Genomic DNA, 19,586 nt, shown 5'->3' with positions numbered 1-19,586 from the left:
TATCAGCTCCTCCTTTTTCTGCATCTGGGACAAACTGTAATAAAAGAGTAGAGAGACAAGCAAAGCTTTCACGAAATCCACTGCCTGGAAAAAGCAAACGAAACAAAAAGAAAAACCAAGTGCTGATTGCAAATGTCCCCAAGAGAAATGGAAGGCACTGTGTAGAAAAGACTGTTAGTTTCCCTACAAAACATGCACAAAAATCATGCCTTCTTTACATCACTTCTCAGTGATGGAAGCACAACTTCCCAGTGTTGCTTTTCAAAGTGTCCTCCGAAGGCCTGCCGCATCAGATCACCCTAGAGCTGAATAGAAATTCAATCCCTTCTCCCACCTCAGAACAAACGAATCAAAATTTGGCAAGTACAATAAAGTCTGCAAAGTGCTTCCAAGGACTGGGCCACTGAGTCAGGAGGGCGTGAAGGGCTCTGGCCTTAGGCAACCCCTTCCTGTCCCCTCGCCCCTTCCTATCTCCAACAACTCGGCTACCTCAACCCCAAATACCAGGCAGGCAAAGTGACCTGAAGTTGGGAACAGTAACTCAGTCAGCAGTTTGCCATCTTGGGCCTGGGAGTCCTATGCCTGTGAGCTTGAGTCACCTGTTCAAAGCATAAATTTCTTATTCATAATATGGGAAAGTAATTACGATGTTCTGAGCTCGAAGGAGAAATATATGTAAGTGCCTGACAGGGTTCAGGGCACCTGTGGAGTGTGTTCAGGAGAGGGCGGCCGGCTCCGTCTCTGCAGCCCGGCTCCAGGCACGCGCTTTCTTTCTCCATCCTCAATTACAGATCGGCAGGAACCATTTCCTCCTGACGCCATAGCAGGACCACCACATTTCACTGGAAATCTCAAAACTTTTTGGAACCAAAGTGACATCTAATGATATGTTCATTTTAGAGAGAAAGATGAACTCCAGAGAATTAAATGATTGAGACAATATAATCTTCCTCATCCATTTACTTTATGGTAGATTTTATTTTTAAGTTTTTTAAAAATTATTTATTTATTGTTTTCTTTCAAAAAGCAATGTATTTCAAAAATCAATGCTCTAAATATCTCTTCTCACAAACATCATGAAAATGATTTGGTCTACAGGGAGACAGACAGCAGCAGGGTGGGATAGGCAGAGGCTCAGGGGACCCACTTATTATTATTATTATTATTATTATTATTATTTTGCGGTACCAGGAATGGAACTCAGGGACACTGTATCTCCGAGCTACACCCCCTGCCGTATTTTTTATTCCTTATTTTGAAACAGGGTCTCACTCCTTGATAAGTAGCTGAGGCTGTCCACGAACCACGATCCTCCGATCTCCGCCTCCTGAATGCTGGGATTACAAGTGTGCTCCACCATGCCCGGCCTGAGAACTGCCTCTGATACCATCTCCATCACTAATTGTGCAACCCTAGGACTCATTCATTTCTAATGCCACTTCCAGCTATACCTAATTTCTAGGATTCCAAATGAAATGTAGCCATCTTTCAAAGAGGCAATGTTCAATACTGTCCACCAGGTGGCAGAACATCTCCTTTACGGAAGTCTGAACAGAGTTACACAAAGGATAGAAAAGAATTGCTGTCTTTTTCAAAGCATTAACTTTTCTACAATTTGATTTGATTTTACTGTTAATTGTGCGCTTGCACAGCAATGTGCCATGTATCATGGGGAAAATGCTAAATTCCGATTCTCTATTATTAAAGTGGAATGAGCACAGGGAACAGACTGTGAACTGGTGGGAATTTCAAAGTGCGAGCTACCTGGCCTGCTCAATGTGGCCTGGAACTGTCTTTTTGACAAATGAGGCATGAGAGGCAATTATCTACAAGAGTTTTGAATATATGGAAGTAGTTACAACATTTCCCCATGGAAAAGTATTACAATCATAGACAAAGAAATGAGTAGAGAAAAATATTTAAGGTTACAGTAGCAGCTAATTTTTAATTTGAAAATGCATACGGACTAAAATGCAATACAATGCCCTGAGGACTAAAATGCAATACAATGCCCTGATTAGATCCTAAAACAGAAAAGGGACAGTAGAAGGAAAACTCAAAAAATCAGAATAGAATACTTAGGTAAAGTTTTGTACCAATGTCAATTTCTTAATTTCAACCCATGCAGTTTGGTTACATAAGGTATAAGATTAGTTGATTTTTCATCTTCTACCTTGTATCTTTCATCTTATACAATTATAAACGGGCAATTTACAATTATAAGCATCATAGGAAAGAGGGGAAGAGGATGTGGGAACTCTGTACTAGCTGTGAAACTTTTCTATAAATCTGCAATGATTGCAAAATAAGCATTTTATTAAAAAAAACACAATACAGCTGAGCACAGTGACACATGCCTATAATCAAAACACAATACAGCTGAGCACAGTGACACATGCCTATAATCCCAGCACTTGGGAGGCAGAGACAGGAGGTTTGCAGGTTTGAAGCCACACTCAACAATGAAAAAGCCTAAGCAACTTAGACTCTGCTTCAAGATGAAAATTTAAAAGGGGCTCAAGTTCTTTTTAGCTCAGAGGTAGAATGCCCCTGGGTTCAATCCCTACTCCCTACTGAGTGCGCGCGCGTGCGCGCACACACACACACACACACACACACACAATTAAGAGGACAAAACAGCCAGAAATGAACAGAAGCAGAGTGTCATAAAAAAACAAACATCTGATTCAATAATAATTTGATGACTTTAAGAAGAGAAAGTTTGATTTATTTTTATTTTTATTTTTTTTGCGGGTCTGTGGATGGAACCCAGGGGCATTCAACCTCCAAGCTTTACCCCCTGCCCTATTTTTTCTTTATTTTCAAACAAGTTCTCACTAAGTTGCAGAGGGCCTCACTAAGTAGCTGAGGCTGTCCGCGAACTGCAATCCTCCAGTCTCAGCCTCCTGAATGCTGGGATTAAAGCGTGCGCCACCACGCCCGGACAAGAAGAGAAAGTTTTAAATCAGTGGTAGAACATTTGCCCAGCATATGTGAGGGCCTAGGTCCAATCTCTAGACCCACCTCATGCACATTCTCCCCTCAAGTAGGAAGAGGAACATTTTAATACTAGAAGATAGTAGCTCACAACATGCAATAAAAAGGGGAAATAAATAAAAATGGCAAAGCCTAGGGTGGGGTGGGTTGTGGACCAAGAGGTGTATCCTAGGATATTACTGATGGGATTGGATGCAACCAGAGGCTTTCTGAAAAGCAATTTTGCAATAAGTGACAGAATCCATAAAACCAATAGCCTTTGACCTGGTGATATCAGTTTTAGCAACTTCTACCAAAGCAATAATTGAAAAGAAAGAAAAGTCCCTTATTTTTATAAAGCTGTGGCTCCGCTCTCTATTACTGCAAGCTGCTCCCACGGCTAAGGATGTCTAGAGGGATGCTGTTGCTACCAATTAAATGGGATATTACCATGAAACTCAGAATGATAAATTTGAGATTTGTGGAAAGGTGTGTGTGAGAAATTATGTTTAAAGAGCTTACTTTGTGCAACACAGAATCCTAGCCTGGGTCGTAGGACAGAAAAATGACCTTAGTGGAGAAAAGAATTTTAAGTGGCATGGAACCATGATTACAAAGATGTAACTTATTAGGGAAAACAAGGTGAAGTGGTACATGGAAACTAAATCTTTCCAATTCTCCTATCAATCTGTAAGCATTTATTTATTTATTTATTTATTTATTTATTTATTTATTTATTTATTTATTTTTGGTGGTACTGGGGTTCCTGGAAGCCCTTCTACCTCCAGGCTACACTCCCAGACCTATTTTTACATTTTAGCCGGGCGTGGTGGTGCACGCTTGTAATCCCCGCGCTTGGGAGGCAGAGACAGGAGGATCGCGCAGGTTCGAAGCCAGCCGCGCGCTGGCTTAGGAGACCCTGTTTCCAAATAAAAATGTAAAAATAGGTCTTGGAGTGTAGCCCGGAGGTAGAAGGGCTTCCAAGAACCCCAGTACCACAATAAATAAATAAATAAATAAATAAATAAATAAATAAATAAATAAATAGTTTAAATAAAGTACTTAGAATTATACACATACAAACACACTGCCATTATCCAGAGAATATATTTATTGCATTAAAATTAAGTAGGCCTAAAAATCCTGGCTCTCCCTGCGCCAGGCCGACTTTCATCATAAGCCTTGCTGACGTGATACTCCCGAGGGAGAGCCTGAGAAAACCTGTGTCCTGCCCATTCTGCTCAGAGTCTAGAGCTCATCTGCCTCCAGTCAACAGAAAGCTGCTCCACACTCTCAGTCCTCTACTGATTTACTTCAAAGGAGCCATGCCTGGGTGTTTGCTTCCAATCAACAATGCTACACAACTGACAAAATCCAAGCTTCCAGACGTCACTATATGCAGTATTGCTGAGGACACCGGTTGCGTCACTGGGGGGTGGCTCCTAAACAAATCTTCGTGTGAGAAATGTCTTCTCTTTTCTTTTTTAGAACTTGGGATTGAACCCAGGGACATTCTGCCTTTGAGCTATGCTCCCATAATATATAATATGTATATATTATTCTTAATTTTGAATCAGGGTCTCACTGAGTTGCAAAGAGCCTCACTAAGTCACTGAGTTCGGCTGCAAACCCAGATCCTCCTGTCTCAGTCTCTCAGGTACTGGGATTACAAGTGTGCACCACCACACCCGGTTCCTTTTATATTTATTTATTTTTCTTTCTTTTTTAAAATTTTGTGGTACAGGATTCAACCACAGTATGATTGAATCCAGGGGTATTCTACCTCTGAGCTACACTCTCAATCCTATTTTACTATCTTTTTAATTTTTAAACAGGATCTCACTAGGCTACTGAGAGCCTCACTTAAGATGCTGAGGCTGGCTGCAAACCTGCAATCCTCCTGTCTCAGCCTCCAAGCACTGGGATTACAAGCGTGCTCCATCATGCCTGGCTTATTTTTGTTTATTTTTTGAAATAGAGTCTGAGTTGCTGATGTTGGCCTCAAACCTGTGATCCTCCTGGCTCAACCTCTCAAGTACTGGGATCACAGGTGTGTACCACCGTGCTAGGCTTTTCCATGTGAGAATTTTCTTTTAGTCAACTAGTGATCTCTGTAGCCAACAATCATGGATTCATGAAGCCTGGAACCTGGCTCTAGGACTTGCTAAGTATTCCATTTCCTCAGGATTCCCATCTGTATTATGGAGGTAATTATGTTACTTATCCCTTTGCATTTTATGTGAGGATGAGCCAATAGAATGCCTTTAGAAGCATGTCTAGCAAAAAGTTAGCACTCAATAAAGAACCATTAGTATCATTAGTACAAGTGTGTTTTTTTTTTCCTTGTGAAGCATGAGGAAAACCTTCACATCCCATAATGAAGTGGAAGGTTTTGTTCAATGCATAATGCACAGTATGACTCACATCAAGTAGGCCCTGAACCCCTTTTCTCTGCTAACATGCGTGTAGTCCCCAACACTGACCATGACTTTCGACTTTCTATAACAGAGGGGGCCTTCAGGATCCTGGGTGGCAGGGGGTAGTTAGAAGCAAGTGCAAATATACAAAAGTCCTGTTTAAAATTTGAATTTGCCCTTCCAGGGATTCATGCCATTCACTCCCAGGAGTCCTCAAATTTAATAAAGATGCCCCTTGACTTATAATGGGCTTACATCTTGATAAGCATGTTTTAAGTTCAAAATATCACTTTGAGAAGTTTGAAATATGAAGTTGAGAAGGCACTGGATACACCTGCCTTACCCAACATCACAGCTTAGCAACACGGTCCACTGCGGAGGATGGGTTGCTTCCCTTGTGTGATGTTTTGAACCCAGAATGCACCCAAGACCTCATGTGTTAGGCAAGGTGGCAATGAGATAACGGAATCACGAGGGCCCTGATCTCATTGGTGTTAGAGAAACCCAATGATAGGTTAATAATCTGAATGTATTCACTGGGCAGTAACTGTAGGAAAGCAGGGTGTGACTAGAAGGAAGAGGGTCACTAGAGGCATGGCCTTGGGGACTACATCTGTCCCTTGTCCTCCTCCAATTCCCTTCCTAGCTGCCGTGAGCTGAGCACCTTTCTTCCACCATGCCCTGAGCCATGATGTCTGCCCTGGAGGCTGTCGACCATGGACTGGTCCTCTGAGACCCAGAGCCAAATAAACCTTTCCTCCTTTAAGCTGTTCTTGTCAGATATTTTGGTCACGGTGATGAAAAAGCTAACTAATACAGCTTTTGATCTCAGGCCTGAGTGGGGGCTGTGACTTGTGCTGCCCAGCATGGTGGGAGAGCATCACACTGCATCTCACTAACCTGGGAAGAGATCACGGTTTAAAGCTTGAGGTATGTGCCCTTTGGAAAACCTATCGCTTTCACATTACCATTAAGTTGAAAACAGTAAACAATCTTAAGTCTGGGACCCTTTGTAATCACCAGGAACCGCCCATCCCTCCTTGCCCCAATTAAGAAAGAAAATCTACAGGTCACTTTAGTAACTATGCAAATCCTATGATCTGAAAGGCTGTGCATTTTTTTCATTTTTCTCCTTATTTCCTTTTCTTGTTTCTGTAAGTCTTCTCAGATGTTTTATGAAAGTAGGATATCAGTAATATAAAACACTTTGTTTTGCTTAAAACTAAGCACAGCTTCAGCCACTAATGAAGAGGCTGAGCTTCCTTATCAACATGAACAAATCCATATCAGATACTGGAGTAGACACACTAATAGAAAGGTGGCAGATCCAGTGAGCCGTACAACCTGGGGGAAAGGGCTTAGGTGTCATTTAGCCAGTTCTCCTATTCCCATCTCCAATTCTACCTCCACTGCATGTACTACCCTCCTGCCTTCTCTTGCCAATTGCACCCCCTGGCTCCAGAGACAACGCTGCCCCAGCCCTCCACGGCCTCACAGACCTGCTTCTCACCCACCTCCTCCAGCCCCCGCTGACAGCCCTTGTACAACACCTGGTAGGAGAGCAAATTATTCACCGCCTGCTTCCCTGCTTTACGACATCCGTTCCTTGCCATACGATTCATCTTATAAAAGCCAGTTTGTTAGCAGCAGCCCAAGGACTTATCTGAAACACCACTGGCTCTGGGGTGGCCATCGCCTGTCGGGGTGTGCCTGGCATGAAGCCGGGTTCACTAGGAGCAGCAGCACGGCCCTGGGGGCCCTGAGACCCTTATAGAGGCAGGTGAGAGGTGGCAGCCAAAGCTGGCAAAGGAGTCCAGGTTTTCCATCTGTGCGGTGTTCCAGTTACCTGCCCCCAAGGGAATCTATTTGCTACTTTATTTCTAGACACAGATTTCCCTTGGGATTGAAAATACATAAAGGATCTGGGGGGATTCCTCTCTCTCCTCTCTCTCTGTGGCAAAGGAGATGGCAGGGAGGAAAGGGGAAGAGGAGCAAGAAGAGGGCATGGTGGCACTTCTGAGTGGTTAGTCATGAGGACCAGCTGCAGAATGTATAAATAAAAATAAAAAATATTGAAAGAAAACACAGGGCTCCTTCTTTAGAAGCAGAAAAAATGGGATGAAAGGTAAAGAAACATCAAGCGCTTTCCTTTCTTCTGCACTCGCTCTCTCTTGTGACCTGCTGCTTTGTTTCTGCTTTTGCACTTAATGTCACACTCCCTCGGGCACACAGACATTTGCAGAGTGCGTGCAAACCCCCACGATGGTCAGGGCCCTGCCCACACACAGACCATTGGCTTCTGGGTTTCCTCTATCACCAGCTGTTGGAGAGATGCACCGTGTGCTGGCGAGGGTGCAGAGACTGAGACAGAAATCCTTGCGCAGAGGCCCATCACCCTAACCCATGACAGACAGGCGGTCCACGGCACTGCAACATCGTGCCAGACACACCAGGCGCCTGAATTGGGGGCAGGAAAGAGGATCATTCCCGGGCTTGTCTGCTGGATACACTGCAGTGACAGAGGACTCACTGACGGGGTAGAGATGGGGAGGCCTAGCAAGGTCTGGGGTGCCAAGGGGAAAGGGAGGTGGCCAGATGGCACAGAAGCCTGGTGCATGCACCACTGTCCCACTGGACTGCAATTATAAAATACAAATTCAAATGAAATTATTAAAAACTTGAAGATAGCAATTATGCAGCATTAAACCCCACGGGAGGGGCTGCAGTAGCCCCCGTGATAATCAACTAGAAGTCCGGAAGCAAAATCGGACTGTGTATTATGAAACGGTGCCCCAAACCCTTGTTCATGGCCAGAGGGCACAGCCATTCCATTCTGTGTCTGCAGAGGAGGACATGAAGGGTCTCCATCCTGCCTGCTCAGCATTTCTCCCAATGCTCTGAAGGAGGATGTGGAGGTGCCTTGAAAAGCTTCAGAAGCCCCCTATTTGAACAGCCATTTTAATTATTACTTTGTGCAAAGCACTGAAGTTATAGAAATACTCCCAATCTAACTTGGCCTAAGGATTTTTTTAAAGTGTCCAGGAGAATAAAAAAGCGAATCAACAAATAATTACTTATTATGTAGCTCTGTGTTGATGGTTTATAGAAACAGAGCCACTCTCCAAAGTCTTTTTTTTTTTTTTTTGGTGTGTGATGGTGGCAGAAAGCTTGTTTCTTACAAACCTTGGCTTCTGGGTCACTGTTGATACTACAAGAATCATCATCGTCTGCATGAGGGGCATTTCTAGAAAGAAAAACAGAAACTTCAGAATTCCACTGCAAGGCTGGTGGCAAAAGTCACACACGTCAGCACACCTTTCCGATGTCCTACCTGAGTTTCAAAGATGCATAGCGTAGTGTCGCTCCTTCGAACTCTTTTAAGCTGGGGTCTGGGTTAACTGTGGCTGCGTGCAAATCCTAGAGGAAAGTAGATTCCTGTTAATGTATGATGGGGGAGGGGTTCCTTACACTGCCTCCCATATCAAAGGGGAGAAAAGGCCCCGGGCAGAGGCAGACAGAGTGTGTGCATGAGCTTAGGCAGAGAAGGGCATGCAAGGGTGGCCGGCTCTGGGCTCTGTGCATAAGCGCCTGTTCTCTCAAGACAACAGGGAACCTGGGGCAATCAGCTTGAAGTCATTCACAATGGGAGACATCAAAAGTAAGCAACGAGACCATGAGCTGCACGACCCTAGCAAGAAGCCCCTTCACTCCATCCCTGCAGAACGCACTGAATTCACAAAGAAGAAAAATACACAGCCACAGCCATGCACAAAGGAAAAAAAATGAAACGATCTAAAAATCTGACAATATACTTGCCTTCCAAATGTCACTATTAATCTTTCCCCCATTCAGAACAGCAAAATCACTCCATGGCTGTTTCTAGACATACAATTATTCACACAGGAGAAAAGCACATTGATTTAAAGAAAAAAAGAAAAGAAAAGAAAAAGAAAAAAAAAACACAAGACACTGTTGTTAGCATTGATATTCACAGAATGGATTAGGAAACAAATTAACTCTAACAGCAACTGGTTAGTTCATTCTGAGACTAGATTATCACTAGGGTGGGTAGGAAGGGAGATGGCGCTTTACTTACCAAAACAAACAATGAAGTTATTTTCTAAATGTGATCTCCAAGCATTAAATCCCTAGCATGCCTAATTCCATAGGAACCTTTCCCTTCTCTATTGACCAAACAGACCTGTTTTCTGGTAGTAGGAAAAAAAAAAAAATAGGGATGACAACAGGCTGCTTTGGAAACTGGGAGGTGAAGGGCAAAAATAAATAAGTAAAAAAAAAAAAATCTGAGGGTCAAGTTACTGTTACTTAAACAAACAAACAAAAAAATGGACAACGAAGGAGAGGGGAGGGTTAGTAAGGAGCACAGACTGACATCAATATCCGGATGAAATTTATTTTGCCTAACCAAAAATAGTACTGAAGAATCTAATGTAAATTCCACTAATTCATAAGAGGCTCTACTTCCTGACCACACAAGCCTCTTCACAGATTAATATCTGGGAAAGAAAAGATTTCCTAAGTATAATTACAGTCCAAGGCACGGAGCCCTGCCTTGTCGGGAAAACCCTTGCAATACATCTCTGCATCTAAACAGCTCCTTCTGCCCGCCTGCCTCAGACAGCCAGGAAATGGCTTTTCTTTCTCCTCTGTCAAGGGAATATCTAAATATTTTTCAGCTAAGATTTGCAGAAATAAATGAAACTAGTCAAATGGAAGGGCGGTCTTGTGACTCGGCTCTACCGATTTGTCAGGCAAATCTCTTTTCCTTGAATAAGAAATGAACAGTGGAATCTTTTCACCTAAGTCACTTCTCAATAGAAGTTCTTTGAAAATGAGAGTGAATATCAACCCATTGCTTTTCACTCATGACATCAATACAGTTTTTAAGACCGCCGGGAGCAGATGAACTTAAGCTTAAATGTTCCAACATCTAGTACGTGGCAAGATGCGTTTATTTACCTCTGCAGGACTTGGTAAAGGCAAAGGATTTCAACTCAGATCCCTTAGAAGGACTCCACAGATGGTGTCTGGGTATCCCTTGGCTTTTTTTTTGGGGGGGGGGGGAGGCACCTGGCTTTGGTGTTCAAAATAGAACTTAGATTGCTATACCTTTTTTTTTTTTTTTTTTTTGGTGTGAACTCTGGGGCATTCTACCTCTGAACCACACACACAGCACTTTATTTTTGGCTTTAAAACAAGGTCTCAATAAATTGCTGAGGGCCTTGCCCAGTTGCTGAGGCTGGCTTTGAATCTGTGATCCTCCTATCTCAGCCTCCCAAGTACTGGGATTACAGGTATGTGCCACCACACCTGGCTTTGTGCTTACTCTTAAAAATAATTTCTCTTGGAATGAAAGGCCAGGGATGTTACTCTGTCTCGTACCACTGTCCCTCCCCCAAAGAAGTGTTTGGCCTTCACAGAAGAGAAAATTAACTTAGGAGAGCTCAGTGGAGCTGTAGCCCACCTAAGATGGGTGTGGGGTCCTGTGCTTATTTATTTTCCTGGGGAAAAATGCCCAATTTTGCCCATATTTTCAGAGGGGCTAGTGACTAAAAAGTTCAGTCATATTGTGGCAACTGTAATAAGGACTCATGATAAGAACCAAAAATACCAAGTACAAAATATAGTTTCAAGTTATAATTGTCTTTCTTTTTTTTTTCTGGCTCTAGAGAGTGAACCCAGGGACATTCTACTTCTGAGCTACATTTCCAGACCTATTTTTATTCTTTTGAAACAGGGGCTTACTAAGATGCAGAGGGCCTCACTTAGGTAGCTGAGGCTGGCCGTGAATCTTCCTGTCTCCGCCTCCCAAGTACTGGGATTACAAGCAACATGCCACCATGCCAGCTTATCATTGCTTTTTATAAATTTATATTTTATTATTTTGTGGTGCTGGAGATTGACCCCAGGAAAATTCTACTTTCAAAACATGCCCCCAACCCTATTTTATTTTTTGTTTGAAAACAAGGTCTCTCTAAGTCGCTGAGAGCCTCACTAGTTGCTGAGGCTGTCCTCAAACCTGCAATCCTTTCTCATCCTTTTAAGTACCGGGGTTACAGGTATGTGCCACCACACCTGGACTAGAATTGCTTTTGAAAATAGAAATCAGGTTATCATCCTGTTGACGGGTAAATTATGTTTGCTTTTCATTTAAGCTGAACTTTTAAAAAAGGCATCAGATGATGAGTTAGGGAGACTCGAGTAACTATGTCTTTGTTGAGAAATCTAAAAGAAAAGGAGGGGTGTCTGAAAAAAAAATCTGAACTCAGAAATTATTCAAGAGGGGCTATGTGTTAGTGCTGAAAAGGGTGGGGAAAAAAGACTATTTTCTTGCCGGGCGTGGTGGCACACGCTTGTAATCCCCGCGCTTGGGAGGCGGAGACAGGAGGATCACGCAGGTTCGAAGCCAGCCGCGCGCGCTGGCTTAGGAGACCCTGTTTCCAAATAAAAATGTAAAAATAGGTCTGGGAGTATAGCCCGGAGGTAGAAGGGCTTCCAGGAACCCCAGTACCACACACACACAAAAAAGACTATTTTCTAAAACAAGACCGCAGTGATTAATAAACAGGTCTGTATGTGTGTTTTGTTTTGTGTGGCCCTGGGGTTTCTGGAAGCCCTTCTACTCCAGGCTACACTCCCAGGCATATTTTATATTTTTATTTGAAAACAGGTTCTCTTAAGCCAGCGTGACTGGCTTCGAACCTGCACGATCCTCCTGTCTCCGCCTCCCAAGCGCGGGGATGACAAGTGTGCGCCACCACGCCTGGCGTTGGTTTTTTTTTTTTTTAATTTTTAATGTGTTTTATATATTCACTCTCTGGACACAGGGGTCTCTGTAAAGTCAAAGCTGATTATAGCTCTAGGACTATATGAATCCAGCTCTATATGAAATCCAGGACTATATGAAACACAAGCCAAAGGCAACCTTCCAACAATCACCTTTTAGAGATTTAAATAAACAAAGAGACTCTACAGTGAACCCGGGAAGGCTTACAATAACAGGGACACTCCCAAAGAGATGCTGGAGAGCAAGATCTGGAGCCACCTCAGCCTGCCTATATTCAAGGTAGTAGGGATGGGAAAGAAAAAGGTGGGAGGAACAGAAAGAGACAAAGAGAAAGCAGCAACAGAGAAAAAGGCAGGTGGACCAATATGCTTCAGGTAAGAAGATGGGGTGCTGGGGGAAAAGGCAGCAGTGGAGAGAGCATCCTCCCTGGGCGGCACCCCCACTGGTACCTTCTGAGTGATGCTCTGGCTGAAGCTGCCATCCTGTCAGCACGTGCACTGCTCACATTCTGAAGCTAGCACGTGCTGGGGCAAGGGCAGGGTCCAAATCCTAACTCTGCTCTCATTTGTTCTGTGGCCTGGGTCCCCAGGGCTAAGAAGACCATCCATCAGGGTGCGGACAGAGTCCCGTAAGAACATCAATCCCAGTCCCGTAAGAAGAGGGACTGGTTGCCCTGGAAATAGCAGTTTCCTCATTCTCACTCTCTTTCTGTGCAGGGGAATTTGGTGATTATGAGGTGTTCGCATTACACTTTACAGTCTGCGTGTGGTCTTGATGGAGAGGCGGAAGACGTGGAATTCTGGAATTCCAAGAAATAGGCCAGCGAGCATTAATAAGCGATCGATCTACACAGTCATGGTGCACGTGTTTCCCTTCAATATAAAATACTCTGTGTTCTTTGGCGGCTGCAACACTCTTAGGAAAGTGCAGCGGTGCTCCTTTACCCATGGTTTTGCTGTTTGTGGTTCCAATTATCGGTAGTCAACCGTGGTCCCAAAATATTAAATAGCAAAACACAGAAAGGAATAGTTCTTAGGTTTTAAATTGTGTTTTTCTGACTAGCATAAGGAAATGTGCTGCCATCCTGCTCCATCCCTCATGGGGAACAAGAAACGCCCGTTTGTCCAGCATGTCCACGCTGTACCCACTCTCTACCTGTTACTAGCAGAGCTGTCCTGGTTATCAGATCGGCTGTTGCAGTAATGATAGCATATCTGGGGTTTGGTTTACCCACGATTTCAGGCAGTCACTAAGGGGTCTTTAAATCATCTCACCTGGGGTAAGATGGGTACACTCCTGTATAGCATATGTCATACAAAATGACTCAAAAGAGTTTAAAAGAACAAACTAGTAAACAGACTGGCAAAAGCTCCTGCAGTTAAATTAGTCCCTGGGAGCCGCAGCACCACGTACTCCAGAGGGGTGGGAGACTCCAGGTGCCTGTGCTGGCTCTGCCACACAGCGAACCCCCTAACCCAGCTCTGAGGTGGGGTTCCTCCCTTGCGCAGCACACATCTAAGGAACTTCGCCATGTGCCAGGAACTAAGCCAGGGCTGGCGATGCAAGATGAGGGCACCGGGTCCCAACCCCAAAGAGCTTCCTGGAGGGAGACTGCTTGGCTCTGAGTGACAAGTCTTGGAAGGATGGGATGGAATCAAGGGCTCTCAAAGCAGAGGGGTAAGAGCAATAGCTCCTGGGAGACGCCGCGGTGAGGCCGAAGAATTTAAGAGGAAGTGACACATAAATAAAAATCGGGACACTTGGTTGCCTAGGGGGCTGGCTGTTAAAGTCAGCACACACCCTGCTGGAAAGGCCCCACTTGCAGAGCATTTGCCTCCACTGCCTGGGATGGGCTGAAGCCGGCACGGTGTCTGTGCCTGGAAATCCTCCTGGCGCCGTCCTCAGCTCACAGGTGGGAGAGGTTCCCTTCTCCAAGGTTCTTCCCAGCTCCCATGTGTCATGATTACTCGATGGATGTGTCAGGTTCAGTCAAATGATGGCAAAAGGCCTTTGGCCGCCATCATCTTTTTCTGAGTGTGTGTGGAAGTGCACAGGATCCAGGAAGATATATTTTGCCCCTCCTGGGGAGTTAGCTGTTCAGAGCACCCAGAGGCCAGGAGTGCTTCAGCAGGTGCAGAGCGACTTGTGACCACATCACAGTTCTGAGAAAGGACATGTCCACTCTCGCTTCAGATCGGCCTTCTCACACTGCCTTCATGGGGAACCCGCAACACCTTCACTCAAAAAGATCTGTGAGTCAGACTTGGCCACGGGCCAATGGCTATTCATAAAGCCATTTTGTGTGGCTCTTGTCTCTCCCAGATTCGACACCTAAGTAATTTGGGAGGTAATCAGGAACAAATCTCTGCTTGAGATAGAGAAGCACACCGCGTGCCAATTTCAGCAGCAAACGCTTCCTGGACAGTTTATAAACTTTCAAAAACACGGCTGGCATGTGCGGTGGAAACATTATCCGCTGCGCTTAACACTTCCCAAGTGAACTTTGGAATGTGACGTGTAAAAATTTCAAACTGCGAGGAAGCTTCCGTCCTCAACTTTTAGGAAGTCAACAGATTTGGCACTTATTTGATTCCGATTCTCCCCCCACAAAGCGAGCTCAAGAAAAAGCTACATAAAATGTGCCTTTTGAAAGTGACACATTACAAGTTCCTTCCCTCCCTTCACAACTTGATTTCTCTCACATTTCAAAATTTGTTGGAATAGATTCTGTGTAAGGATCAAAGAAATGGTGTTAGAAAAATAATCGTTTCCCTTCAAACTGTCATTAGCACTTGGGATGTTATTTATTAAGGAAAGTCATTCTCTAGAAGGTATTTTAATGCAATACAGCCTTTCTCTGGAGTACAATAAAGAGATGTAAGAGTTCCCAAGCTTCCTGATCTATTCTGGGAATCTTGGGGTGGAAGTGGGGGTGAAGCAGACCTGAGATCAAGATGGAGCCACGTGCTTTCTGGGTGATCTCAGGTGGGCTCCTTTGCCTCTGCATTGTAGTGTTGTCAAATGACAGCCAGAGGACCACGTGCCAAGTGCTTTGTGGGGTGTAATGAGACGAGGCATTACCTGGCGCTCGGGCATCTGAGCACTCTCGGGCTCGAGACTTAACAGCACTGTCTTCACATCCTGGGTAAGCGGCGGCTGGATCTTTCCCCCGCCCTCTCCCTCCTCCTTCCCCTACCTGCTCATCCCTTTCTTTGCTTCTGCTGTTTTAATTTACTGCCTCTTATTAAATCTGCTTGGTTCTTTGACTGAATGAATGGCCTTGTGTACAGGCAGGAAAAGGGGGATGAAATAAGCAATCGAAAGTTTGAGCTGAAGAATGCATCCAGCCTGTCAGTCTATTAAAGGGCTGGGTATGAGTCACTCTGTCTCAGAACCTCTAAAAATAACCATCTGTTAACACACTTCTGTGGAGGGATGAGACCTTGTTGATGCAAGGGCACCGTGAGCAGCAGAGAAAAGGAGTGAAACCAAGAGATGGTGGAAATTCACAGAGCGCCGGAGAGAAACGCCGGGTCTGGAGTCGGGGGGACTGGCTGCACCCTGCTCTAAGGCCAGCTGCAAGGCTACTCCACCCCCGAGCCTCAGGGACGCACAACAGCTGCCTTCCATGCCTTCAGAGTCATGTGATCAGATGAAATGATATTTATGAAGACACCATGGTGTGTGTGTGTGTGTGTGTGTGTGTGTGTGTGTGTGTGTGTGTGTATCTGTCTGTCTGCCTGTCTGTCCGTCCCTAGGTGGAATCCAGGACCCTGTGTATTGTATGCCAGGCAAGCACTCTACCATTGACCTATATCCCCAGACCCAACAAATCTTTAAAAGGAATGGGAGATGAGGATGTGTAGAATATATTGATCTGCAAGAGAGGAAGAAGAGGGGCGAGCCCTTCTGAGCTGGAGGGTCGGGAGCAGGCCTAGAGAGGCGGGGCACAGGCAGGAGCAGCCCCAGGAGGCCCAGGGACTGGTGAGGAGCTCTGCTACCTGGAAGTTTCACCTCAGCTCAGTTGCCTGCCTGCACTGCGTTCTTCCTCAGGCTTGCTTACTTATTTATTTACTGTTTTGTACTGGGGATTAAACCCAGAACTATTCTACCTCTGAGCTATACCCCCAGCCATTTTCATTTTATTTTGTATGCATGTATTTATTTACTTACTTACTTACTTATGTACTGGGGATATGGGAATGCAACTGAGGGAGCCTTCTACCTCCAGGCTATACCCCCAGACCTGTTTTTCTAATTTCTTATTTGGAAACAGGGTCTCACTAAGTTGCTAAGGCAGGTCACAAAGCTACCTTAGCAACTTAAGCGTTCCGTCTTAGCCTCCCAAGTCTTAGCCTCCCAAGTACTAGGATTACAGATCTGTGTCACCAGGCCCAGCTCTTCCCTAAACTTCTTGCCAAAAGCATGAAAACCAAGTCTGCTGTACTAAGCAAAGAAGTAACATCCAAGCCATGCAACCTCGAACTGCCCTGCTTCGACCTTACCACCCCACGCCTTTGCATTAACAGGATTTCATTTCTTTCAATTACAGAGAACACAGACTCCTAAACAGGAACTGTATCCCCAAATTAGTTCACTTCCCTCACCTCAGCGACAATGGCAAAACAGAGCAGGCTGAAACCTCAAAGTCAGGGATGCTGAGTGAGAAGAAATCCCAGCAAAGATTCAGAAGGATTTAGGGACCCTCACTTCCAGACCCAGCATCACTGCTGGCCCTGACCTCTGACCTCCCTGCTTCTCAGTTTCCCCATCTGTAACATATGGATGCTGATACCAGATGACCCCTCCCTACCCTAGCAGTCTATGATTGTAGGGAACTTTGTTGGTGAACATGATTAAAGGCTTGTGATAGGGGGCTGAAGCCCTGGAATGGAGAAAGATCTGAACAGAGAAGCCATGAGGAAGGAGGCGGCACATTTGTTCTTAGTGAGGTCAGATGTGGGTCTTTGTGGGCTCTGCTTTGGGGAAGAACCCTCCTGTGGTGGTGGAAACTCAGGATGAATTTGGATGGGGACAGGAAAAGGACCCCCCTTTGCACCAGGCTTCTTGAGGGCTGCGGCTGTGTATTGATTCACCGTTGTCCCCTAGCACATCAGACCCAAGAAGGATGCATCACCAAATGGAAATGGACCATTGAAATGGCAGAAATGTTATGCTACAATAAGAGTTATCAAAACCATTTAGTGATAATTCTGTGTGGCTCAGTGGTACTGAAGCCTAAGCCAACCAAGACCTCATCTACCAATGAGGGCATGATTCACTCCAACCCATCACTTTAAAGATGGAGACCTAGATCCTGGGCTGAAAAATATGAGATGCTGAAGCCCCAAAACAGCAGGAATGCGATTAGATTAGATTATAGTGTTATCACCTCCCCGAGAAGAACGGGTCAACGGTCAAAAGAGTTAGAAATGAGAGGCTGCCTACTAGTAGATGTTGTCTACTAGCTCTGCAAGTAAGAGATGAATTCAAATGCGCTTCATGTCCTCAAACCAAAAGAAAGTGGGCATGTCCAAAGAACAAAAGACTACCATCAGAAGGAGGTAGAAATGCCCGGGCATTGTGAACCAAACTACTTGCCTCAAAAATAAATTAAAAAAATAAATAAATTAAAAGGTCTTCATCAATTGTGACTTTTCCCAATTATTATTCTCTTGAATATTCTGTTATCAGAATTCACAAAGTTTTGCTGCAGGAATCTTTATATTAATAAATACCACTATGGAATTTTTAGTGCCTGAATTCTTTGTTTAAACATCCAGATTTCTTCCTTAGGGACAGCAGAAATTTATGCTGCTAATTATTTCTAAAACAATGTCACTTCTACTAAATAAACAGATCTTTTTAAAAATAGAAATTAAACATTTAAGGGCTCTCAAGGGTTATTCTCGCAGACATCTTCTCCACGCTAGTGAACAAACCCAAAGCTAATAAGATCCACGGTAATTGCAACACTCCTGGCCGAGAGACGTTCTTCTGTGTGTAAATATTTTATTGAGGCGGCACCATGTGGTGGTACCTGCAGAGGAAATTACTGCCTCCCTGAGCCCTAAGGAATCTTAACCACTTCTCATTAATCAGCCCCTCTTGCTTTCTGCACCTAGAAGGATGTTTCGGGAGACCAAAAGCCATTAAAAATGAAAACAGCCCTGAAAGATGAATACTAACGTTCTTTACTAAAGGGAAGCATTACTGAGGTTCCAGATGCAACATGCAGGGTAATCAAAAGGCTTACCTGGATGGCCTGTTGGGCAGAAGCAACTAGTCTAAAGAGAAATCACAAGTTACATCTACTCTACTAAGCCGGTACAAAGACACTCCATTTTACCTCGTTCTCTGGGGTGGGAGATGGTGTTACAGAACTAAGTGACCCTTTCCTAGAACCCTGAAGATCTGCTGGGATGGAGACAGGCCGTTCCCACTGCGTCGTCCCTGTGGGGATGTGCCAATAATAGGTCCCAGCGATGTCGTTGATTCTCTTCCAGCCGGGTGGCAAATCTGGATCTGTCTGAAATGAGTGATCACTCCAGATATCTGCTGGGAAATGAAAAAAAAAAAAAGAATAATTAAAAAAAGGAATGATTTTACTAAAAAATGCAAAGAGGCTTCCGATTTTATTACCAATAACCAATCAAACTCCAGAGGCAGATGTGTCCAGAGTCTGAATGAGAAAAACTAAAACTGTCCTATGGATACAAAGGTTGGTGAAAGGGGTTATAAGGAAAGAACCAGAAGGGCAGGTTGAACATATGAGGACACATGGACATAAAGATCTCACTGTCAAGCTATCCTACAGAAGCTCTGTGGACCAGAATCAACTACACCAGCAACACTCACAAGGCTACACACAGAATCTACCGGATCCCCTTGACGATTAGTAAGATTTCTGTTAGGGATCAAATATCATCCCCAGGTATAAGTATAAATCTAGCTTTCAGTAACTGATCTCTGTAAATGAATACCGTATTTCTATCTTTCATGTGCTTTAAAAACCTCTCCCATATCACTATAACCACCTACAAAGTACTAATGTCTTTTTCAATACCCTAGAATTCTACAGTGAACAAGAAGGACCCCCCAGAAAGTGAACTAGAAAAGCCTCAGAATTCAACAAAGGAACAGACTGGTTGAAGAGGTCAGTAAGGTAAACACACCCAGCAGGGTTGCAGGGAGAGACAAGAGAGTGGCGGGGCTGGCGCGCGATGGGCATGCCTCTGCCAAGTCCGATGACACGCAGACTAAGGCAGCAATTTTTAAACATGGTGAGTGTCAAAAAAAATCCAATAGATAATTTCAGCTATTGCTGATCTACATTAATGATTTGATCAGTTTACTGAATAACTATTTGCTTTTAAAAAAAAATC

The 19,586-nt window shown here is 44.3% G+C and overlaps 1 protein-coding gene across 2 annotated transcripts in view; it reads right to left on the bottom strand.

The window, feature by feature from the left end:
- APBB2 (amyloid beta precursor protein binding family B member 2) overlaps window positions 1-19,586 on the bottom strand; it is a gene marked incomplete at both ends in the record, with an annotated part of 204,645 nt that overhangs the window by 86,498 nt on the left and 98,561 nt on the right. Inside the window, 4 exons of one of the 2 annotated variants that reach the window (XM_080697864.1) lie at window positions 8,577-8,637; window positions 8,725-8,810; window positions 9,210-9,272; window positions 18,551-18,759. In XM_080697864.1, the coding sequence (XP_080553990.1) occupies window positions 8,577-8,637; window positions 8,725-8,810; window positions 9,210-9,272; window positions 18,551-18,759 (419 nt within the window). The remainder of the gene's footprint in view (window positions 1-8,576; window positions 8,638-8,724; window positions 8,811-9,209; window positions 9,273-18,550; window positions 18,760-19,586) is intronic. The other variant, XM_080697865.1, reaches the window with a different exon arrangement.

Source organism: Muscardinus avellanarius, assembly GCF_963383645.1.
Source record: "Muscardinus avellanarius genome assembly, chromosome: 6".
NCBI classification, from domain to species: domain Eukaryota; kingdom Metazoa; phylum Chordata; class Mammalia; order Rodentia; family Gliridae; genus Muscardinus; species Muscardinus avellanarius.
The sequence above is the reverse complement of the archived record's forward strand: the minus strand, read 5'-3'. Positions and strand labels throughout refer to the sequence as shown.